At 40.5% G+C, this 25,000-nt stretch overlaps 2 protein-coding genes and 2 long non-coding RNA genes across 6 annotated transcripts in view; 2 read left to right on the top strand and 2 right to left on the bottom strand.

Annotated features, from left to right (window-relative positions):
* The window catches only part of LOC136179133 (uncharacterized), a 207,162-nt gene that overhangs the window by 41,775 nt on the left and 140,387 nt on the right, over nucleotides 1–25,000 (top strand). The gene's annotated exons all lie outside the window — the stretch shown is intronic.
* Nucleotides 1–25,000, bottom strand: part of LOC136179118 (ribonuclease inhibitor-like) — a 75,568-nt gene that overhangs the window by 28,186 nt on the left and 22,382 nt on the right. Inside the window, exon 1 of one of the 3 annotated variants that reach the window (XM_065954481.1) lies at nucleotides 1–302. This exon is cut by the window's left edge and continues 1,077 nt beyond it. The exons of the other annotated variants lie outside the window; for them this stretch is intronic. Within the exon in view, the coding sequence (XP_065810553.1) occupies nucleotides 1–179 (179 nt within the window). The 5' untranslated portion in view covers nucleotides 180–302. Of the gene's footprint in view, nucleotides 303–25,000 lie in introns of those variants that run through there. 3 annotated transcript variants of the gene reach the window in all.
* On the top strand, nucleotides 275–3,414 carry LOC136178906 (E3 ubiquitin ligase TRIM40-like). The gene is made up of 3 exons (XM_065953335.1): nucleotides 275–527; nucleotides 807–1,407; nucleotides 3,360–3,414. The coding sequence occupies exons 1-3, from the start codon at nucleotides 275–277 to the stop codon at nucleotides 3,412–3,414; spliced, it is 909 nt and encodes a 302-aa protein (XP_065809407.1).
* Nucleotides 13,844–14,878, bottom strand: LOC136179129 (uncharacterized). Its single transcript, XR_010666389.1, has 4 exons — nucleotides 14,787–14,878; nucleotides 14,392–14,459; nucleotides 14,043–14,194; nucleotides 13,844–13,926 (listed from the first exon to the last, which is right to left on the bottom strand). It is a non-coding gene; the product is annotated as an uncharacterized lncRNA (long non-coding RNA).

The following is a 25,000-nucleotide window of genomic DNA, read 5'->3' as shown; positions in this document are numbered from 1 at the left end:
GTGTCAGTGAAGCCTCGTACTTCTGTTAGCCTGTCAACACATGAAGAAGGGATCTGATTGGCTGCTGCAGGTCGAGAAGTTATCCAGATGAGAGCTGAGGGGAGCAGAGTCCCCCTGATGAGGTTTGTCAACAGTGTGTTTAACGGTGATTTCTTTGTGACATCAGACACAACCTCCATGTTTGTGAAGTCCAACGACGGTCTGCTTTCATCCAGGCCGTCAAAGATGAACAACAGTTTACAGACAGCGAGCGTCTCTGCTGTGACCTTCTGTAATGTTGGATGGAAAACACGGAGCAGCTCAAGAAGACTGTACTCCTTATCTCCACAGAATAACAAAGGGGTCTGTTTCTGTGGAGGAGCAGCTGTCCAGCTGTGCTTTGTGTCAGTGTGTCCTAAGAGATCCAGTTTCTACCAGATGTGGACACTGGTTCTGTAGACAGTGTCTCACCTCATACTGGGACCAGTCTACTTCATCAGGAGAGTCCTCCTGTCCCCAGTGTGGAGAACGAGGACTGCAGAGATCCAGTAAGTCCAGCACTGTAATAAGTAAGACTGAAGTCATTGTGTCTAAAAACAAGACAAAGCAGTTAGTATTTTCATTGATATATAGTTAAATGAAACATTTACATTTTATCTGATTCTTGCTGTCAGTTTATATTCAGTATATTTTATTTCTCTTGTAGCAGCACACATTTATTACAGGGATGTTTTTGTGTCATGCAGTTTGCTTAATGTGTAATAATGAAAATTGTTGATTTGATCATTTTATAAATCCAGTCTCAGGATATGTTTCTTCTCTTTCAGCAGATAGAGGTCTGCAGGAGGTTACAGATGAACTTAAGATCAGTCTGAGGAAGAGATGTGAACATGTGACTGAAGGAAGTGATGAAACAGGAAGTAGAACCCTCCTCAACAGGATCTACACTGAGCTCTACATCACAGAGGGACAGAGTGAAGAGGTGAACACCCAACATGAGGTGAGACAGCTTGAGACAGACTCTAAAAAGAAGACCCTCCATGAGACTCCAATCAAGTGTCAGGACATCTTTAAAGCCTTACCCGACCAACAGAACCAAAAGACAGAAGCTCAACCCGACCAACAGAACCAAAAGACAGAAGCTCAACCCGACCAACAGAACCAAAAGACAGAAGCTCAACCCGACCAACAGAACCAAAAGACAGAAGCTCAACCCGACCAACAGAACCAAAAGACAGAAGCTCAACCCGACCAACAGAACCTAAAGACAGAAGCTCAACCCGACCAACAGAAACCCATCAGAGTGGTTCTGACAAACGGCGTCGCTGGTGTTGGAAAAACCTTCTCAGTGCAGAAGTTCACTCTGGACTGGGCAGACGGCTCAGAGAACCAAGACCTCAGTCTGGTGATCCTGCTTTCATTCAGGGAGCTGAACTTGATCGGAGATAAGGGAAATCATAAAGCCGTCAAAACTGACACTGACATTTAGAAACCAGTGGTGGACTAAATCAAATAAAGACACAAAAAGCTGTGTTTTAAAAAGGTGTGCCATGTCCTCCGCAGTGAGCATGTGCAGAAGTCTGTCTGTGTAACCATAGAGTCTACCATCTGAGTCCAATAACTGACCTACAAGTGTGATGTTATTTTCAACCAGTTTTCAAAAAACAGGGATTCATTTTTGTAGAGAATGTCCTTATTGTTCCAGATGTAATATCTGTGTGGAGAGAAGTTATGTTTCAAGATGAGAGACCAAGTCAAGAGTATCTGTTTATGGAAGTTGGATAGTTGGATCTGGATTTTACTGATATTATATTTGCACAGTAATAAAATTCCAGGCCACCAACTTTAGAAAAAACATAATTAGGAATCATATTCCAAAGAGATGTTGGGTTATTTAAAAATGTCTCAGCCTGTTCACTTTGAATGTTAAGAGCTGTGAAGTCTAAAAAGTTCAAGACCCCACATTGACTCGTGTTTATTGTCATGTTCTTTTTAACATAATGTATTTTGTTTTTCCACAGAAAGTTAAACAACGTATAATCAAATCTTTTGATTACATTTTAGTCAACATCCAAAAATAGAGCCGGATTAGTGAGTCTGGAAATGCCCTCAGCTTTTGAGAGCAAGGTCCTTCGTCTCAGAGATAAATCTCTTTGTAAACAAGAGTTTTATCAACGATGGGATTCAAATTTAAGGTGCACCTTATATTTTGCTCCGTGGTGATAACTACTCCCAGGTATGTGACCTGGTCATTCACTGGATTGTTACAAATATGGGGAACATTACAATCTTTAACAGCCATAAGTTCAAAGTGTTTAATATTTAGGTTGAGACCTGAGACCTTTGAAAAGTTATTAATCAGCTTTATAGAGAGCTGCACACTGAGCATGTGCAGGAGCTGTGTCATGACCTGCACACTGAGCATGTGCAGGAGCTGTGTCATGAGTTAAAAAAATAAGTACTGTAAAATCTGAAATAGAAGTTGCACTGGTATAAGACGCGCTGTGTTTTTGAAGGTCTCTCAGAGAGAATATAAAGTTTACACTGTCTTCCTGCGTGACAGTTTTTATTGTGTTCAGCAAAGTCCAAAACCTGCAGTTACTGTTCAGCTCTGTCACCCTTTTAGTCTGTTTTCTCTTTGTGGAGTCTGCTCTCCTACCAGCTACAGTACGGTAGTCGAGCTCTCAGCCTGCAGGGAAAGTTGTGAAGCAGAGACTCCTAGCTTGCGAGCTCTCTGCCTGACTCTGCTTGTTTCTCTTTAACTTTAATAAAGGACTCTTTCAATCAAAAGAGCGTTCAACAAGGTTTATTTATGGAACAATATCCTACAGTTTTCTGTAAATTCATTATTTTGACCTCTTGAGGGAAAAGTTTTGAAAACGTAGCGCAGCCAGACTGGTCTGTGTCGCTGTCTTTCCCAGAACAGCGTGCAATCAGCTCTTAATACACTGAGGGCCTGATTTACTAAAGTCCCAAGTAAAGAGTACTAAACTGTGTGTTCACTCCAAAAAATTGCACGTTTGGTGAGTGTGTGATTTTCGGGTGATCGACTAAGAAAGTTTGCGTGAATGACACCAGGTGCAAACCTTGTGGAGGCGGTACTATTTAAGTTGGGTTTTTGTGTGTTCTACTGGTTTACGTCATGGAGAGTTTGGACGGAAAGCAGGACGACGGCAAGCGCAAAATAGGTCTCAGAGGAAGAGGCAAATGAACGTACAGTATTTTTGAGTTCTAGCAGATAAAACTGAATATTACAAAAAGAAAATTTGGCTTATAAGAAAACCTCTGCATTAAACAGGGCCTCTGTTTTCTTCATCTTTTGAAGATGAATTGTCATACATTGTGCAGGAGGTGTGAGCTGTGTCCTCTGTGGCGCTCAGGCGCGACACTCTGCACATTGTTGAGCACCAGAGAGCTGGCCAGCGCTGTGTCTGATCGGACATAAACGCTCTTCCTAAGAGTTATCTAAGACGGGGGTACAAGCAGTGGTGAGGTCCCCCCAGTCAAGCGTAGCAGCAGCGGGCTTTAGAGGGAGGAGACGAGCGCACTATGGAGAGGAGCGCACCAGAGGACACGAGCTGGGGGAGAGACGCACAACCTGAGAAAAAGGAAATCCCCAGTTTAAAATAAAATGTTGGTGAGAAGAGGGAAATATGAAGAAATAAACGTCAGTGTTGAAATTCTTTAGAATGCAGAGGCTGTGAATGTTCAGTTTTGTTTAAATAGGCAACAATATAGTTTAATCATGGTGTTTCCTGCTGTCATTCCAAACTTATTAACATGTGTGGGGAATAACGTGATCTGTATGCCTTCTTTTGTTGTGCCTATGTCTCCTCCTAACTTCAATAACAGCAGTCTGTTGTGTGTAACACTGGTCTCCTGGGTTAGCACCTTCTTTTCAAAGGTGTTAAATTCAGACACCGTCACAATCACCTCAGTTTTTGTCTGCTTGGTAAATCACAATGCATGTACTAACTTAACTTGTTTTCATTTTCTCCTTTCTAGGACAGAAACGCCCCATATTGAATATTCATTAAGTCAAACGTACTAAATGGACAATGCGTGTTGTTTTGTTCATATGAAAGATTCAGTCCTCACAGCACGCCGTTAGTAGATCAGTTAACACATTTTTTGTGGGTGGTATCAAGTTTGCACACGTTTTAAGACACACAAACCTTTAGTAAATCAGGCCCAATGAATGGGGATGGTTTTTTAATCACGTCCGGCCGCACACAGTGATGGTGACTTCTGTACCCGCGGTAATGATGGTTCATGTGTCAACATTTTATACTGGTATATTAGTAAGACCCAGCCAACTTTTAAGATGAAGAAAAAACAGGTATTAAAAGTGCATCTTACACCGGATTTTACGGTACTTCAGTAAAAATAAAAAAAAGATCTCATTGTGTAGTCATGTTAGAAAACATTAAAAAAGACAAACAAAGAGTGGACACAACAGAAAACATGATTCAAAGAAAACGATCACAGCAGATCTCACTAAACTTCAGGATCAGTTTAAAAGACTACTTCCTGCAGAATCACAGAGAAGACGACTAGATACACAACCAAAGAGTCAATACTGAAATCATATTATCTTATCTATAAACATATAATACATATATATAATCCTTAGTATGTTGTTATGAGTTCAGTGACTTTCTCTGTATGATCACTGTGTGCAGGTTGATGATTAAAAACAAGAAAATCAACACATTATGGAGTTCAGGACTCTTTCTTTTAGTTTGACAGTTTGGTGATTAAAAAAAGTTCTCTTACTGTGGATCTGAGGGTCCTGGTTCATTACTGAAGAGTGGAGGAAGACCTTTAGACAAGTCACTCTTCATAGAGAGACAGCTGGACAGAGGAGACTCTGCTCTGTTCTCCTCTTTGTCTCCTCCATCACTCATTTTCTGATCTGAGGGTCCTGGTTCATTACTGAAGTTTAGAGGACGAGCTTTAGACAAGTCACTCTTCATAGAGAGACAGCTGAACAGAGGAGACTCTGCTCTGTTCTCCTCTTTGCCCCCTCGATTACCCATCTTCTGATCTCCAGATTGATCAGAGGACAATAAAAGACGTTCATGCAGGTAAAACAACCTGAGGACAAAATAACAAACAGGTGAGATACAAGCAGGAAAAATGTGAAAGACGGAGATGGTCAAGTGTCCACATCTCATTACCTGATGTGATCCTTCATTTGATTTTCTCTTCCTTCCTGTCTGCCTAAGTACCTGATGCAGCACCTCAGTGCAGTTTGTTTTGATCCTAACATGATTTGTCCGTCTGATCTGCCCTGAATAATGCCAATAACAAGACATTGAGTCTTAAACTTTAAACATTAAACTAACATGTTAGTATTTAACAGCAACCATGACCTTTAGGACATTTGTACAACTAGAAGTGTATAAAACAGGGTTGGAAATCAGCACTCGTCACATACGGGTGTCTTTTTGCAGTGGCGGGTGAATTTGCTCAACCTACCGACCACAGTGGCAGAGCGAGGGTCACAATGGTGCTCTATATGCTGGAATGGCTTTGCTTGGTGTAACATGATTAACAGAGCACAGACTAGCATCTCTTTAACAGCGGGTCAACCAGCTTCAGGTGTGTTTAAACTGACGCCTCGCTGTCTCAAGTCCAACATGATGAAAAGAAGAGCGCTGTGGCGTTGATTTGGGCTCAAAGGAGCAGCTGTAAATACTATAACTTCAGACATTTGTCTTGGGCTCAAAGTGCTGCACACATTCAGCGGCCTCACAGTAGAATCCATAAAAACAATAGAAAAACACATCGACATGTTAACAGAAAAGTACAGACCCATGTATAAAACACAACATATATTGCACATTACCCATATAGAGAAAAAGATATCAAAATATAAAAGCATGTAAGAACATCATGACGCCATGATGTTTCTGCTGTAAATGTCCAATGATGAAATGGTGAAACAGACAGTTAGCTGGTACAGCCTACAAATTCTTTTACCATTTGGGAAGACTTCTAAAAGGCTAGAGAGGTGACATTACCTTCACTTGAAACTGTCAGATATCTACATTGAAGTCATTTAAGCTCACAACATACACTCGGCTCCTCTCCAAAAATAGATCTGCTGCTATGAGAGTCTTACACAAACTGTTACATCCACACAGACCTAAACCAATGACCCTTAGATGGTCGACAGATTTAAAATGATATATCCACAAAATGATTCAAGTGAATGATTATGTGAAAATAAATACTAACAGGCACAACCCGTACAGGAGGCTTAGATTTAAAGTGAACAGAGATTACAGTACCACGCTGACATCCAGCTGAAATACAAAACTAATGTAGTTCAGCTTCCTGGGCGCTAAAACGCCCTCGGTGTCAGCTGTTTTTAGTCACTGCACTCAAACGCTATCAGTCGAAAGACGTTCAACTTTGAGAACAGCGCCACGCTGATCAATGTCACTTCTCCCTCACCGACCAATCAAACTCAAGAAGGGGCGGGACTTCTGAGATCAGATTTGTCAATAACAAAGCGATGGCGGAGGAGACGCTGGTCTGACTCGTCTTTTGGAGGGAACAGTTTGCAGGTGTAGAGCTGCTGCTGACATCAGGACATGACTCCTTCAATTCAATTCAATTCAATTCAAAAAACTTTATTTGTCCCCGGGGGGCAATTCAAAGGCACACAGAGCAGTAAATTAACAACAGTGCAAGTAAACAAAACATTATGACCTAAATAGTAAGTGTCAATTTAAATACAACTTAAAGCTTAAACTTAACTTAAAAACACAAAATATAAAAGAGTAGATATAAGTGGACAGTGATCGGACTAACAGATGTAAACAGATGTAACCAGAACTATGTGCAGTAGTGACCAGATGTGAACAGAACTATGTGCAGTAAACGAGAAATAAATATATATATATAGAGCTATGTGCAGGTAGGCAAATACTAAATGATAAGTCATTAAGGTGCATGGTGAATAATGGAACGACAGAACTAATATATACAATATAACTGTAAGGTAAATAAAGTGACCGTAGCTGTAAAGGTAAATAAAGTGACCGTAGCTGTAAAGGTAAATAAAGTGACCGTAGCTGTAAAGGTAAATAAAGTGACCGTAGCTGTAAAGGTAAGAATTAGATAAATAAAGTGACCGTAGCTGTAAGGTAAGAATTAGATAAATAAAGTGACCGTAGTGCAATGATGGATAAGAACAACAGGAATAAATTAACCAGAACTGTATGAATACTGATATAAAATGGATAGAATAAAGTGATGTAGTGCATGAGACCAGATAAAGCAGAGGCAGTTAAGGTGCATGTCAATATAAAGGAAGTAAAAAGTTCACAGCTGAGAGTCAGCATTGGGTGAGATGTGCTGGTGTCTGTTAAGGGGGGGGGGTTAGGAGTTGAGGAGCTGGACAGCCCTGGGAACAAAGGTTGCTCTTCTCCTCTGTGTCCTGCAGCAGGGACAGCGAAGCCGGCGTCCTGAGGGGAGCCACTCAAACGCTGGGAAGAGAGCGTGTGAGGGGTCCTGCATGATCCGACCTGCTAGCCTGATTATCTGTTGCTCATAGATGGATGTCAAAGTCCTTACAGGTAGTCCAATGATCTTAGAGCAGACTGTGACCGTGCTCTGCAGGCGGTTTCTGTTCTGGAGGGTGGTGGAGTGGAACCAGCAGGTTATAGAAAAAGTAATAATGCTCTCAATGAAGGAGTAGTAGAAGGTCAGAAGAATGTTCTTACTGACTCCAAAGGAATTGAGCTTCCTTAGGAGGTATTTTTGCTGCTGACATTTCCTGAGAATGTCCTCGGTGTTGGAGGAGAATTTCAGCAGGCTGTCGAAGCTGGTACCCAGGTACTTATACTCCTCTACTAGTTCGACAGGATTCCCATGGATTGTGGTTATTGCTGATGCAGCCAGTTCCCTCTGCTTGTTGGAGAAGGTCACCACCATGTCTTTGGTCTTGCTCACGTTCAGTTCGAGGCAGGAGCTGTCACACCACTCCACAAACTCCTGAAGAACTGGTCCATGGTGCTGAGAGGGGCCTGACAGCAGAGACAGGAGAACTGTGTCGTCCGCGTACTTCACCAGGTGACAGTTTGGCTGTGTGGTTCTGCAGTCATCGGTGTAGAGGATGAAGAGCAGAAGTGAGAGCACGCAGCCCTGAGGGGTGCCAGTTGAGGTGTGTTGGAGGTTGGAGAAGGTGTTGTTGACCAGAACTCTCTGTGATCTGTTGGTCAGAAAGTCCAATATCCACAGGATGAGCTGGTCGTTCAGATGGAAGCAAGTTGAAAGTTTGTCAGCCAGGATGTGAGGCTGCAGGGTGTTGAATGCAGAGGAGAAGTCTGCAAACAGGAGTCTGGCTGAGGTGTTGGGGTGCTCCAGGTGTTTTTGAACAGTGTCTATTATGAATGTTTTTGCATCATCGACACCTCTGCCTGCACGATAAGCAAATTGTAGTGGGTCCATCTGGGAGTCGGTTTCTCTGATGATGTGTTGTTTTATGATCCTCTCCATGGCCTTCATCACCAGAGACGTGAGGGCTACAGGCCTGAGGTCATTCAGTGATTTGGCGGGGCTTTTCTTAGGGATGGGGATAACTGTGGAGTGTTTCCACAGCTGGGGGACTGTGCTGCTGTCCATAGAGCTCTGGAACAGGGTCTGAAACACGCCCCCTAGCTGCTCGGCACAGTGCTTCAGGATGCGGCCACTGATGTTGTCTGGACCAGGTGAGCTGCTCTCCCTTGTCCTCCTGAGGGCTCTTACCACATCCTCTATGCTGAAGGCGAGTGCAGAGTCACTGGGCTTGAGCATGGACACTGTTCCTTCCAGCTGTGTGGTGTTGTCCTTCTCGAATCTGGTGTAGAATGAGTTGAGATCGTTGGGGAGAGAAGTAGAGCTGCTGCCTGCAACCTCGATGGTTTTGATGTTGGTAGCAGCAGTGTTCACAGCAGCCATGTTTTTGAGGCCCTGCCAAGCTGAGCGGAGGTTCCCCTGTGTGAATTTTTCCTCCACTTTGTTCTTATACTTGAGTTTGGCAGTTTTTATGGCGTGCTTGACTTCTCTGTTTACCTCCTTTTAGCTCCTTGAGCTCTTTGGTGATCCAAGGTTTATAGTTGGGGTAGATTGTGACTGTTCTGGAGGGGATGATGTTCTCCACACAGAAAGAGATGTACGATGAAACAGTGTCCACATGCTCATTAATGTTGTTGGAGGGGGCTAAGAGGTTATCCCAGTCAGTGGATTCAAAGCATCCTTGTAGTGTAAGAATGCTTTCGTTGGTCCACTGCCTGATGTTCTTAAAAACTTTCTTAGCCCTCTTTATTACAGGAGTATATGCTGGAGCAAGCAGGACGGCATGGTGGTCAGCAGAGCCAAGAGGGGGGAGAACAACAGATCTGTATGCGTTAGGAACTGAACCATAGCATTTATCCAGTGTCTTCCCCAGGCGGATGCTGCATGTAATGTACTGCTGGTAACCTTTTAGTGCTTTTTCAGGAGAGCAATGGTTGAAATCACCCAAGATGAATTTGGGAGAGTCCGGTGATATGAGTTCCAGTTTATTTAATAAGTTTGTGATGTGTTCAGTGGCTGTGGCTGCGTTAGCTCTGGGATGGATGTAAACCAGGATGAGAAAAAGCTGTGGAAATTCTCTGGGGAGATAGAAAGGGCGAAGGGAGACAGCCAGAAGCTCAATGTTCGAGGTGCACAGTTTCTCCCTCACGACGATCGTCGAGCACCAGCGTGTTCACATAAAGACACACGCCGCCGCCATGTTGTTTCCCAGTGAGCTCACTGTCTCGATCAAGTCTTAAAGGGGGGGAGAAGCCATCAACGTGCAGCTTGTTATCATCGTCGTTCTTATTTAACCACGTCTCAGTAAAAACAAGAACAGAGGCAGTCCTGTACTCATGCATGTGGTTAGGGAGCGTACATTAGCCAGGATGATAGATGGAAGCGGCCGTTGTTTACATGCCTCCCGTTTAAGCCTGGCTCATTCCTCCCTTTCTCTTTCCCCTCCTGGTTACCTTGTTATTTTTGTGAGCGGAGTTGTCTTGGCTGACTGAGTTATCCCGGAGAAGTATGTTTGTGTTGATGGTGTGATGAGTTTTAAATCCGAGCTGCAGCAGAATGTCTCTCAAGTAGGTGGTTCGCGACCCACCTGGAACGTTGTTTCTGCTCGCAGTCACAAACTCCCAGAGGAGCCAAACGTGCAGAAATGTCCACAAAAGAATTCGGGTATCCATGCCAATGGTAAATAATTCCGGGGGATGAAAAAGAAAGAAAGAAGAAGACTGCCGTGTGCTGTAGTCCGTTTGTCGCGGTGTTCATGGTTGTAAACAAAGAGCAGGGCTGCGAGAGGACGAGCGTGGGAAAAAAGAAAGTCTGCTTCGTCTGAGTAGTAGCGGTCAAAAGTTATAAAACACACTCTTCCTGTGTGTCCTCGGGAAAAACCATGAAAAACAATATATCTGAAGAAAATTAAACAGTAGAAAAACGTAATAAACGCTAAATAACTGCTCTGTGAGCCGGCCGGTCTTCCGCACGAGCAGCGACCCGGGACCTTTACATCGTCCTCATGTTTTCTTGGTGATATTTATTTGATTTAAAGAAAATATGAAACACATGGAGCTAAAACACACCTTACGGACATTACAGAGGGAAGCACAAGTTCACTTTTGTAATCTAGCAACAAGGAGCGCTGGTGAGAAGCGCTCTGAAACAAAGGTTGTGAACACGATATAACACGCATTCTATTTCAAGCTCTTCACACTAAAAGTTCCTGGTTTAAATAGCATTGCTTTTATTGTGAAGCAGCTACATTAGAAAATGGGATATTTTTCAACAGAAGCAAATGACTGTAACTCAGACGTTTGAAATACAAACGCAGAGGAAAGGAACCTGACAGATTCAGTTAGAAGCTCCAACGTCCTGAGGAGAAAACATACAGTGACTTAAAAATATCTTTCTAAATGAAACTCAGTTTCCAGCAGAAACCTTTATGACTGTGATGACTCTCCTCATATAAGCTCATATTCTTTTAAAACAATATATCCATTATCTTACCTCTCAGTCCAGGTTTCAGTTCAGCTTCATCAGCCTTTGAGGACATAGCCCAAAAATAATAAACTAAAACAAAGTTTTTTCTGTTTCTGAGTGAGACAAACAGCATGTCAGTATTTTATTTAATAGTTGATCGTCTATTTCTTGAATACTATAAGCCTTGATTATTATGTTACACGTCATTACATTGTGCTGCCAGTTAAAATAAAGTGGCAGGTAAGAAATGTAAGACTGGTACCCGCCAAGCACCAAATGCAGGTAGATTATCCGTTTGGCAAGTTAATTTCCAGTGGTGTAGTTGAGGGTATATGCAGGTCAGGTGTACAGGTATACCCACTTATTTTTCAGTCTGCATAGGGTATCCTCACTTCCCTCTGATTCACACCAGTTATTGATTGACATCATTCAGCAGTATGCAGCAATTTTTGTTCCCAGGGTTGGTGAAGGGATGATCCTCCCTCCTGCCTAAAAAGTGTAAGACTGGTAGATTTTTGAATCCACCAGTCACAGGGGCACGTAGGTGAAAAAGTTCATCACCAACCGTGGTATAAAACAAAGTCCTTCATGCCTGTAGGGTCAAAACCTTCTCATAAAACAGACCTCATTCAGTCACAACATTTTACTAGGTTGCAGTATTTTGTTGTGACTGCTTGAAGAGGTGGAGAAAATATTTCTTATAAAATTTAAAAGTGAGTCATTCTCTGGACTTCATTTAACGTGAGAGAAAACCATTAACGCTGACTTTGAGCTCAGACCGCAGGAGTCCTGACAAACAGGAAACAATACGAGAGAAACTCAAGAGTTAGGATTAAAGATCAGCCGAGGACAAAGTCCCAAAACATATCAGATAGCTTGGTGTGTGTGTGAGAGTGTGTGAGAGTGTGTGTGAGTGAGAATGTGTGTGAGTGTGAGAGTGTGTGAGTGTGTGTGTGTGTGTGAGAGTGTGTATGTGTGTGTGTGTGTGTGTGTGTGTGTGAGAGAGTGTGTATGTGTGTGTGTGTGTGTTTGTGTGTGTGTGTGTGTGTGTGTGTGTGTGTGTGTGTGTGTGTGTGTGTGAGAGAGTGTGTGTGTGTGTGTGTGTTTGTGTGTGTGTGTGTGTGTGTGTGTGTGTGTGTGTGAGAGTGTGTATGTGTGTGTGTGTGTGTGTGTGTGTGTGTGTGTGTGTGTGTGTGTGTGTGTGTGTGTGTGTGTGTGTGTGTGTGTGTGTGTGTGTGAGAGTGCCTACCATTATATTAGATGATGATTTTATTTCTCTTTCTTCGTCTGCTAAAAAAACAAAAAGGTAAGCTGACACGCTTTTTTTTTCTCCAAAGGCGGCTGTGAATTCAGTGTTTATATTTTCATGCTGTGAATCTTTTCTCAAACTTTAATTCAAGGTTTCTATGTGGTCTTTTTTTTATTTTTTAAATTGATTGAATTCATTAAAACTACAGGGGAAGGAAAGAAGAGGTCTTTGTGCTGAGGTGTGTTCAGACTAAAGAGTTCAGGAGCGTTAGACGTGGTCAAACTGCATATGAACTAAAATACTGTAAAGACTTGAAAATCATGATTCAGGGCGCCAGGGGCCTAGCGGTTAGGTCGCACCCCATGTACGGACACTATAGGCCTCCAAGTGTGCAAGTCCAACCTGTGGCACCTTTACCTCATGTCATTCCCTTCTCTTTCTCCCTGATTTCCTTCTCTACCCACTGTCCTCTGAAGGACAGGAACAGAAAGAACTCTCAGTAGAAGTTGATGTTATTAGCTCCCTGACGGCTAACAAATGCACACAGGCTCTTGGAGATATTGTCTGAGGTTTTTCCACTTTAAAGGTGACATATCCTCCTCCTCCTCTTCAGTGTAAATGAGTCTCAGAGCTCCTCAAAACATGTGTGTGAAGTTTCTTGTTCTAAATCCACTCTGATCCTGTATTTGATCATGTCTATAAACCCCTCTATTTCAGCCCTGCTCAGAACAGGCTGTTTCTGTGTCTGTACCTTTAAATATGTAAATGAGCTGTGTCTGACCACGCCCCCTCTCTGGAAGGGCTTGGGTGTACTCTGTCTTTCTCGCTCCATGTGCTATTGTTTACGGTGAGAAGGCAGACTCAGAGGGCAGAACAAACACCTAGCTGTGGGAGTGTCACCCACTTGTCCCAGATTACAAGTCCTGCACAGTAGGCTCTTGCTCCTCACACAATTAAAAGCATCAGTAAATATGTTTCTGTCTTGACACAACACTCACATGTAAATATGCATGTTGGCAGTTACTGGCGGTCTCACTTTGTTCTCTGTGTATACTGGCTCTATAATACCTGCTGAATGTGAGCCACTGTAAGGATGGAAGGACAACATTCAAACTCCTAATTCTGTTTTAAAATGCAACCTAAAGTTCATTATTATTACGAGGCCTCTAGAACTCAGACTTAGCCAAATCACATCAAAGATAATCACGCTTCCTCTTCCTGCCACAAAAAAATAAAATCAACTAATTCTTGTTTTTTCACCTCTGACTGCTGAAGCACCATTTTAGCTTCAGCCTAACTACAGGAAGATTCTCTTATGTTCAACAAGGATTGAAAATGTCTTACAGTTGGACCTGGCCTAATACAGTATGCCTCATGGATGGAAGAACAGTAACAGTCCTTATACTCTTTCACTGTGATTAACACATGCAAGCCTTATATTTAGATAGAATATAGAAACATCTAAACCCATCTCTTCTTCTATTAAAGTCTGTTAAATGCAGGAAGTCACATTTTACTTTACAGAAACAGTTTACACTAGTCATTGATATTGACATTTTCAGAATTGCACTGAGTACATACCTTGCCGGTCTTGAAGATCCCCTTGCCGGTACAATGGGAGGGTATGAAGAGCCAGAGTGCTTCTTGTGTACATCATGCTGTTCCTAGGCCAAAAAATAAATTCCTTTTTAAATTCTCATTATGACTATAAGAAAAAATGATCATTATTAACCTTAGCTGCAGGTTAAAATGATTATTCTTCTGTATGTAATTTACCTACAGCTTATAAATGCTCCTGCAGCGCCTGTCTCTCATGTCGCTGAGGCCTTCTGCCTGTATGCTGTTGCAGTGTGTGTCGGTCCAGCTGGCTGTAGAATGTGTTGTGAAGGTTCATATTTGTGATGCAATGGAACTCAGCAAACAACTGCAGACCTGCAGAAACATAAAAGTATATTGATGAACACTTTTTAACTGTAACACTGAAAATAGATTATTTGTAGTTTTACTTAATATTCAGTTTGATCCAAGGGAAATAGATTCAATTAGCAATATGACATCATTTAGATTATTCCAGTTCATCATAATCAAATGCTTATGTTTATTTTAATTTAACAACAAATCATACTCACCAATACAAAGGTTGATATCTGGTGAGTCAGGTGACTGGGGGATGATGAAATGCCTTCAGCAGCTCTCCCTTAATGGGAACAAATGATATGAAAACAAGCTAAGATTAGTTCAAATAATGGCCCTGTGAAAAACTGCTTGCACTATATACTTGAAACTATTTTCTAATGTTCTGTTGAACAAAGACATGTATGTTTGTAAGGCAGTTCATCACACCACGAACTACAGTTTCAACAAACAGCCCTCACCAATATGAAACTTTTTGTCAACACAGTAGAACATGTCCCTCATGTTATAATGCAGTAGATGATTAAAGATTATCACTGTACTGCTGGGGCAGACAGAAGGCTGTGGGTTCACAGGTAATAATATGAAAAGTTTAGAAATGGCTTCTTACCTGATGTCTTTAAAGCTTGAAGTTCAGTGCTCTTCCTCCACTTCAACCTGATGGGAAAGATCAGTCACATACGATATAAAAACAAACCAGGATCACTCATTAAACATATTTTAGTGAGTCACACAACTCTCTATTTAACGGTTCATTCAATATTTAAAAATCATTTATGTTGCTTTCTGTTCTTCTTTGTCCTGCAGTCTGACAAATGATTACGACGAAGAACATTATATTTGATCTCAAACACGTCAGCGCAGCAGCTTACCTGCCTCCACAGTAGGGTCAAAGTTCATCTCAATAACGTTGCTGCAGTTTCAACAACAGTTAGCTCCAGGTATTAGCATGCTAACGTTATAGCTTCTGTTTACGTTATACACCAGTAAACAGACACGAGAAGTTTGAGAAACTTTTTTACTCACCACAGCAGATGACTTAGAACAAGGAACCGAGACCTGAAATAATGCCACTCAGTTGAATGGTAGTGGCTTCAGTCAGTGGCACACCGTCATGTTGATGTTACCCTAACTTTCTTCTTCTTCTTCTTCTTCTTCTTCTTCTTCTTCTTCTTCTTGAATTATGACTCATATTCCTCTATCCTCCTCAACAAACCTGTTCTCAAGAGATATTTAAACAAGCATCTTCGTCCTCTCCCTCTCTCCCCACACTCCAAAATACTTTTGAAATCTCTTCTTACGAGTCCCTCTCTCTCCATTTCTGACATCATGTTCTGTCTATGTGTTAAATACTTTCTACATTTAATAACTATGTTCAACTGTTTCTGCTAGATTGCATATCTCACAAAGACCGGATGAATGTTTTCCAGTGATATGTAGAGAGCTATTTAAATGACTGTGACTGATTCTTAACCTGGACATTACGACCTCCTCTCTTCTGTTGCTCCCTCTGTATTTTACTTTATCTATTTCCGTCTGAATTGAATATAAATGTCTTCCCTTTGTCTGATTGTTCTGATATTGTTGCCATTCCTGTTTAATTTTACTCCATGTGACTTGTTTCCCCTCTGACTTAGATCATTTGATGTTAATATCAATCCTCTCTTTCTTTACAGCTTCCTTTGCCAACCTGTCCACCTTTTCATTTCCTGCTATACCTGAATGTTCTGGAACCCACATGAACATCACATCTGTCCCCTGTTTAACCACCTGGGAATGTGTAAATATGATTTCATATAATACATCTTGACGACTGTGAGATGATCCTGATTGAATACTGTATAAAGCGCTGACTGAATCACTGCATATCAGCACTTTCCTTCCTTTCATTTGCTCAACACATTCTAATGCAACTAAAATGGCGTACAACTCTACTGTGTACACGTTCAGGAAATCTGACGTTCTCTTCACTACTTCAACCTTGAGTTTTGGGATAAACGCAGCTGATCCTGTTGCATTTGTCATCGGGTCTTTAGATCCATCTGTGAATACTTGTACATGATCTCCATATCTCTGTTCTATGTGTTCATAGAATTCACTAACTAAATCAACATTTCTTTTCCTTTCCTTTATCTTTAGTAACTCCAAGTCTACTTCAGCTGTCTCAAGCAGCCACATTGGAACTGGTGGCCATAAAACAGCTGGACTGATATCCTTGTCATACACTCCCATATCTCTCGCCACTCTATCCCTGATCCATCCAAAACTGGACTTGATTGTTCTCTCTTTTTCCCAGCAATCCTTTAACACTGCTTTTGTTGGCTGACTATCTCCATGTCCTCTCAAGTTCAGCCAATAATTTGCTAATAGCTGTTTCCTCCTTAAACATAGTGGCATCTCTCCTACTTCTACCTGAAGTGTACATATTGGAGATGATTTCACTGCCCCAATACATATCCTAAGAGCCTGTGCCTGAATCATTTCTAACTTTGCAAGTGTTGTCTTTGCTGCAGATCCATATACCACACTCCCATACTCAATCCTAGTTCTAATTAACGCCACATATATATATTTTAAGGCAGCAACATCAGCTCCCCAATCCATTCCTACGAGACATCTCATTACATTTATTACTTTTTTGCATGGATGTGTTCCTTCCATGTCAACCGGACATCAAAAAATACCCCTAAAAAACGAAATGAGTCAACTCGTTCTATCTTATTTCCACACAATGTCAAACCAATATTCTCCCCAATTTTCTTTCAAGAAAAGAACATGATCTTTGTTTTTTCCACAGAAAATGTCATTCCCCACTTTAATCCCCACTTCTCAACTAAACTGATCCCTTTCTGAATTTTATTTACAATAAATTGTATATTCTTTCCTTTTTTCCACAATGCTCCATCATCTACAAACAATGATCTTCCTATATCTGTTGGGATATTATCAAATATATCATTTATCATAATTGAAAATAAAATCGGACTTATCACACTTCCCTGTGGTGTTCCATTCTCTACAACATACTTTTTAGATATTTCATCACCTATTTTTACTTGAATCGATCTCTTGTTCAGAAAATCCATTATCCAATTAAAAATCCTTCCCTTGACTCCCATGAGATGTAACTTAATCAAAAGTCCCTCTATCCAAAGCATATCATATGCTTTCTCAACATCAAAAAATACTGCAACTACTGTTTCTTTTGTAACCTGAGCTTTTCTTACAACGTCTTCTAAGCTTACCAACCGGATCCATAGTTCCTCGCCCTTTTCTAAACCCACTCTGATATTCTGCCATCATCCCTCTTTTCTCTAGATAGTACACCATTCTTTCATTTACCATGCGCTCCATCAGTTTACAAACATGTGATGTTAAGGCGATTGGCCTGTAGTTTGCTGCATTGCCTGGATCTTTTCCTGGTTTCCTTATAGGAACAATCACTGCCTCCTTCCAGCTAATTGGCACCCTCCATTCCTCCCATACCTTATTATACAACATTAACAATCTGCTAAGTGCCTCTGTACTTAGATGCTTTAACATGATATAACATATCTCATCTTTCCCTGGAGCACTCATTCCAGACTTAGCCAATGATTTTGTTAGCTCTCCCATTGTAAAAGGAACACTAATCTCATCCTCAACATGATTTCTCTTACTCAGTGCTTCAGTACTTTCAAATTTTGTTTTGTCCCTGTACCTTTTTGCTTCCTCACTCAGATTATTAGAACTGTTTATTGTAGCAAACGTTTTAACCATTAATTCTGCTTTTTCTTTATTAGTTATTGCCCCATCCTTTCTGTCATTTAACACAGGATAATTCCAATCTCTTCTGTCCCCTCTCATCCTTCTAATCATCCCCCAAATTTCTCCTACTGGGGTCTTATTCTTCTAGTATGGCCGTTGTGAGTTTTTCAAAAGTGTGAGTGAACGTAGCAACGTTGATGACATCATACGCTGCGTCCCTCTGTTAACTCAAATGATATGATTTAGACACGGATATTAACTCAAACACATTGATCCATATTAAATTAAAACACATCACTCGTTCAGAGAACTCAATAGTTTACTGTTTAACTAATTAGCTGCTTTTAAGTTCTGTACCCTGAATGGCTTTGAGTTAGTAATACTGTTCAGGTTTACAGTGTAGTTTTAAACTATAAAAGGAGGGTCATTTGTTCAGCCATTTAGTTTTATGAATTTAATATTTTGCCCACATAAAAAACAGATTAATTAATATTTATTTGCTGATGAATTGGACTTGAAAATTAATTTAAAAAAGTCAATTCTTGTTGGATTTATTATATTTATATGTTTCCTCAAAGGTATTTTTCTAAATCAAACAAAAAACGCAGTGTCATGAAAACTGCAAAAGAAGGTGTTCAATAGTTTTTAGTTTTAAAAGGTTCATCTTTTGAAAACAGGAAGGAAATATTTACAAACACACATTTAGTATTAGTTTTCACGGAATTGTATTTATGTAATATTTTAAATAGAAATTACTTCATTTTATTTGTAATTATATATTTAAACGGGAAAGTAAGGAGCCCCTGAAGTCCTAAGAAAGTAAAAGAAAAAAAAAAAGTATATATTGCGCAAACAAATTTTTTGTTTTTGTTTTTTACTTTTTTGGACTTCAGGGGCTCTGTAGTAAAGAGAAATCAATTCCGCATTTTTTATTTGATTTAAAAAGGTCCATCTATTTTTACAAAACCTTTCATATTTCTCTGACGTCACTTCCTGACACTTTATCCTGGCGGGACGTTACTGCTGCTGATTGATGCTCACCTGAAAGTAGACCGAATAATTAATACGTTTCTATCTTCTGACAACTTCCGGGTTCACCTGAGGGAGATTTTCTTCACTGGAGAGGATGAAAACAACTCTTCATGAGGTGAGTAACAAACAGTTAGATTTAAAAGAGGACTCGAGCTAACGGTCAAACCTCAGACTGTAAATATTAAGTTTAAATCTCGTGGACGAGGACGTCATGTTTCGGTTTGTCACGTTTTCATCTGGAAAGAAACCCGAGATTTTATAATAATTCATTAAAACATGACAGATGTATTTAGCTGTGAGATGAGTCTCAACACTTGTAGTTTTACAAGTAAATTGAGTGAATTCATTTAAATATAGGCTTACCTGCGTTCTCCCACTTTCTCGCGAGACTTCTTCCATGAGTCTGTGGTTACGCACCTAACTTGATCAGACACAGGTGGAACATCTGCTTTTATATGTTAAAGTCATGAAAGGTTTAGAGGTACTCCAAAACCGACTATTACAGGTAAAGATATCCAGATATGATGCAGAAGAAATGTTTAAAGGGCCTGTCAAAGAGTGTTTTTGAACTTTTCATCACTTTTTCTCTCATTGTTCACCACAAACCAAAAATAACAGTTAGAAGCAAAAGGTAGCCCGCTGCTCTTACAATTATTGTACATTTATTTTAGAGGTGAGCGACTTAATATGTGAAATATTTAGGGACACGTACCAAAGCTATGGTACCAAACTACACCACGTTGTGCCATTATCTGGACCCCTACTAAAGTGAGCACTTCTAATTCCAGGGTCCGGTCCATACATGTTAACATAACATAAAAGTCTACAAAGATGTAACACATCACCTCTAACACTGCTCAGGAATGAGGAGACGTAAAGGCATGTAGGTGTTTCAGTCTGAAGTCTGTCAACATTAAAAAGATCAGATCTGCTCCTCTTCTGAGCTTTATGTTGACTTCATAACAATCTCTACTCCTTTAAGTCGAGCAGCAGAAGAGTGTCAGTGTGTAAAAACAAAAGGCTCATTTATTAGCTGAACTAAATCTGCAGGAGTTTTCCATGTCACTGATTACAACAGAGGCCGATTAGGACGGGACCTTTAAAACATTTAGGGACTAATTAAGAGTATACTCACTTCTTCAGGCTCCACTTTGCATCAGCAGACCATTCAAAATATTAACAACATAATATGAAGAAGATACATTAGAGGGATTCAAATAGTTCAGTCGTAATTTGAGGTCACTGATGGCGTTTATGTTTTATTAAAGGAGAAAATAACAAATATGCTAATGTCACGACTTAATGGTTAGGCTTAGAAATCAGTTTTTTTAAATGTTCCCACCACTCCGCTGTTTTAGTAACACCACTGGGAACAAAACTAATCAAACATCTCTGTATATTCATTTCAAATCATTTAGTTAACTCCTCCCCTGCTCTGTGTAAGATGATGTGAGGTTTCCAAAGATATCCAGCAGTCTGCGCTGACGATCGATCTCGACAGTGAGTTACTATCACTATATGAGTTACTATGGTTACAGGGACAGTGAGTTACTATGGTTACAGGGACTGTTACTATGGTAACCGGGACAGGCTGTGTCTGTCTGGAATATGCTCCAATCTGCTTTTTTTTGTCCACAATGAAACTAAAATAATGATATGAATTATATACTGAACTAAAGTCTAAATTTACTGTGTCATCCAAAACTTGGGGTCAGCTTCATGAATTAAATCATGAGGAATTAACTTTTCCTCGATGGGACCTGGAGCCTGATGAACATCTGAAAACAAACGACTCAAGAGGACAAAAACATAAACATCAGAAAATAACACCAACTTCATGTTTGAGTCAAATTAAGTTTAATTTCAAAGAAGATTAATGTACAGCCTTAATAAAATCCAGACTGTGATATTTAATAAACAGAAGTGGTTGATGTTATTTAATGCAACATGGCCGTCGTATAAGAGGCGGATTGGAAGCAGTGAAACTTTGTGTTGACATGGTGTCAGTTATTAAAAAAGTAAATCACTTGTAGAATATAGAGACATTATTTGAGTGAATTATCAAGAGTAACACACATGAACAACATGACAGAAAGATCACTGTGTCTGGGTTTACACCAAGAGCAGAAACACCAGCCCATCTTAAAACACGGGGTTAATTAGATCAGACGAGGAACTCGTAGAGAATGTGTTGAAGAAATGTGGAGAACATGTTCTCTCTAAAGTGAAGAAGAGTCCAAGTATTCAGTTACAAACTACAGAGAGACTCAAAGAAAGCTCAACTTCCTTCACACTTCACTTCATTACAGAAGTCCAGTCAAAGATTCTTTTTCTGCCTTTGAATCGCTCCACACTCCTGTCCACTAGGGGGCAGTGATTACAAAAAGAGACATTAAACTTGAACATGAAATATAAAAACATAAGAACAAATAAAAGAGCTGGCATCATCTATCTTTCTTTGTGTTTCCTGACACAGAAATAATCTCTTCAGATCGATCAGTCTGGGAGAAAACTGTGGAAACAGTGACACCTGCTGGCAGAAAGCAGTGATCGCAGCAACAGAACCTAAACATGAATTATTATTCAAATAAAACCCTCCACAGATTGAATTTATTTCTATTTAAAATCCTGAGATAATAAAAACAGAAGGTTCAAACATCAAAGTGTAATAAACATCAGAAGTTAAAAATAAAGATAGTTTGATAACGTGTCCGTTGTTACCCTGACATGATGAATGAATATCAATGATTGAGTCTGCATGTTATTTAGCTCTTTTTATATCATCTCATATTACATCAAATATTCAGGTGCTGACTCTGCACCTGGATCCAGACATCCTGTTTGTAGTTCTTTTAAAAACTCAGTGAAGCCTCCTCTTTGTTTTGATCCAACAAAGAGACGACTGATTTATTATCAGACGACCAACGACTCGTGGTTAAAAGCAGAACTTCACACTTTAACTTGCACAGCTGGAATCAACTTCTACTGTTATCTGTGAATATGAGTCAATGAATAACCTGCACCACTACACATGTCCACAGGGTGGCGCTGCAACAGAAACATTTATATACAAATCAAAGAGTTCCTCTTCGGTCGCTGAGTCATGAAGCAGTTTAAATTCAGAATATGAGAATAGAAAAATGTCCGAGGTCATGGTCCTGTGTGTGACGGTGGAGCTGATCTCAGAGCAGCTCAGACTGCAGCACTGAGAGTCATCTGCGCTGTGATTGGTCCGTCAGTCTCCCAGTAACACAGCCCAGTTAAAGACTCACCAACACACCAGCTGCTGCTTCCAGCTCTGTGATCAGCAGGATCCTCTCTTTAAAGACTCACCACCTGTTGATATAAAAAAACATAAATGAGAGATTACACTCTGAGAGAGACTTCATGATTATTCTTTATATTATTCATGATAAACACAGACGGGGCTGGCTCCAAGCTATATACCAGAGCTGCTGACACCATATGAGCCAGCCCGCAGTCTTAGATCCTCAGGTGGGGGCCTCCTGGTCGTTCCAAAGTCGAGACTTAAAACTAAAGGTGACCGGGCCTTTTCAGTCAGGGCCCCTCGACTTTGGAACGACCTCCCTGAGGAGATAAGACTCGCAGACTCCCTCAATTCTTTTAAATCCCTTCTTAAAACATACTTTTACAGACTTGCTTTTATGTGAGGTCGTCTTCTTAATGTCTTTTCTTACTGGTTTTACTATTTTTCTTTTATTTTCTTCTTTCTTTTCTTTGTTTGCTTTAGTTTGTTCTTGTTTTTGCTGTTTGTCAAAGCACTTTGTAAACCTGTGTTTTTAAAAGGTGCTATATAAATCAAGTTATTATTATTATTCTGATCATATAATATCATCGTTATCATGATTATTCTGATTATCAGTGATACAGAACATCCAGTATGAAGAGCAGCAGGGACTTCAGTCCTGCTCAGAAGTGAAGTGGGCGTGGAAAGTAGCACGCCACCTTTCAGCTCTCGTGGTCACGTGTTGGTGACTTGAAGCTTAAAGGGACAGAGAGTCCTTGAAGGCATCATCATGTCAGAGACAGTTGAGTGACGTGTTTACTGAGAGTCCTCGAAGGCATCATCATGTCACAGACAGTTGAGTGACGTGTTTACTGAGAGTCCTCGAAGGCATCATCATGTCAGAGACAGTTGAGTGACGTGTTTACTGAGAGTCCTCGAAGGCATCATCATGTCAGAGACAGTTGAGTGACGTGTTTACTGAGAGTCCTCGAAGGCATCATCATGTCAGAGACAGTTGAGTGACGTGTTTACTGAGAGTCCTTGAAGGCATCATCATGTCAGAGACAGTTGAGTGACGTGTTTACTGAGAGTCCTTGAAGGCATCATCATGTCACAGACAGTTGAGTGATGTGTTTACTGAGTGTCCTTGAAGGCATCATCATCATGTCAGAGACAGTTGAGTGATGTGTTTACTGAGTGTCCTTGAAGGCATCATCATCATGTCAGAGAAAGTTGAGTGACGTGTTTACTGAGAGTCCTTGAAGGCATCATCATGTCAGAGACAGTTGAGTGACGTGTTTACTGAGAGTCCTTGAAGGCATCATCATGTCAGAGACAGTTGAGTGACGTGTTTACTGAGTGTCCTTGAAGGCATCATCATCATGTCAGAGACAGTTGAGTGACGTGTTTACTGAGAGTCCTTGAAGGCATCATCATGTCAGAGACAGTTGAGTGATGTGTTTACTGAGAGTCCTTGAAGGCATCATCGTGTCAGAGACAGTTGAGTGATGTGTTTACTGAGTGTCCTTGAAGGCATCATCATGTCAGAGACAGTTGAGTGATGTGTTGAACCGGTGACCCTCCGATTCCCAACCCAAGTCCCTACAGACTCAGCTACTGCCGCTCAACAAGCAGCCTAATGCCAGAGTTAGAGTTAATGGAGGAATGTAAATGTATTTTTAAGATCTCAAAAGGTACCAGACGAGGGGATCCATTGTCACCATTGATGTTCGTACTATCTATTGAACCGCTGGCAGAATATATTAAAGTAGAACAAAAAATAAAAGGCATATCCAGTGTTTCCCCTACCATTATATTAGGGGGGCGTCATTTCAGGGTACACATTAAATATAAATAAGTCTGAGGGAATGCTAATGGGCTGTACAATCGGGGATGAAATCAAACAGAAATAAGCATTTCATTGGGATGTCGAGAGGATAAATTACTTTTTTCCCCAATTAAGATGCTAGAAATGAGAGAGAGATTAATGAGCATTATTGTAATGCTGATGTTCTGAGTTTTAACTCTACTTCCACATAAGTTACGTGAACGTCCACGAGCCTGCTGGTTAAGAACATCGGGAGGTAATCAGTGTTGATAAATCCCATGTTCTTAACCTGCAGGCTCGCACACGTTCGGGGACATTTACATTCAGAAACGCCTCCAATTAACCATTTATGGTAACAACACACCTCTTTAAAAACCACCTGAATATATTTACCTCGTCGGAATAATGACTACGAGAGCAAAGAAAAGGAGCTTCATAACAACAAGAATGGAAGTGGAAGAGGTTGAATAAAAAAGGGAAATAAATAAAGAGATAAATAAATAAAGAGATAAAATAAGATTAGTAACTCTCGCGCTAAGTGACCCAGATAAATGATTAGTCGAAGTTACTAACAAAAGAACAAATGCTGCATGAGAGAAGGTGACAGGTCAGAGGAGAAAATCTGTTTCAAACCACACAAAATCACTTATTTTGTGTTTTGAATTAAAAAAACTGGGAACATGCATCCAGGTTGAGATGGATTCTGGCGTGCTGTGACACTCGTGGTGCTTTTTATTTGTAGTTTTAATGTTCTACCTCTAGATTCTGTGTGTAAGCATGCTCAGAGCTGTGCTTATATTTAAACACATTTCTAAGTAAAAGAACAAGTTGATCAATTCCACTCTTTGTGTGGGAATGTTCTTACTCATTACACACAGATCCGTGCTCACACACTGTTGATAGATGAGCCCCCTGGACTTTTCTCTTCTCTGGAACCTTTCTTCTAGGTGTATTGTTTTTTTTCAGCACT

Source organism: Labrus bergylta, chromosome 4, assembly GCF_963930695.1.
Source record: "Labrus bergylta chromosome 4, fLabBer1.1, whole genome shotgun sequence".
Lineage (NCBI taxonomy): Eukaryota > Metazoa > Chordata > Actinopteri > Labriformes > Labridae > Labrus > Labrus bergylta.
This window is presented reverse-complemented; position numbering and strand designations above follow the sequence as displayed.

Excerpts from the sequence above, each read along its gene's own strand:
- LOC136178906 (XM_065953335.1), top strand. The coding sequence starts at position 275 with ATGTTGGATGGAAAACACGGAGCAGCTCAAGAAGACTGTACTCCTTAT. Across the intron at positions 528-806 it reads ACGAGGACTGCAGAGATCCA|CAGATAGAGGTCTGCAGGAG; the intron begins GTAAGTCCAGCA and ends CTTCTCTTTCAG. Across the intron at positions 1,408-3,359 it reads ATCCTGCTTTCATTCAGGGA|GCGCGACACTCTGCACATTG; the intron begins GCTGAACTTGAT and ends TGTGGCGCTCAG.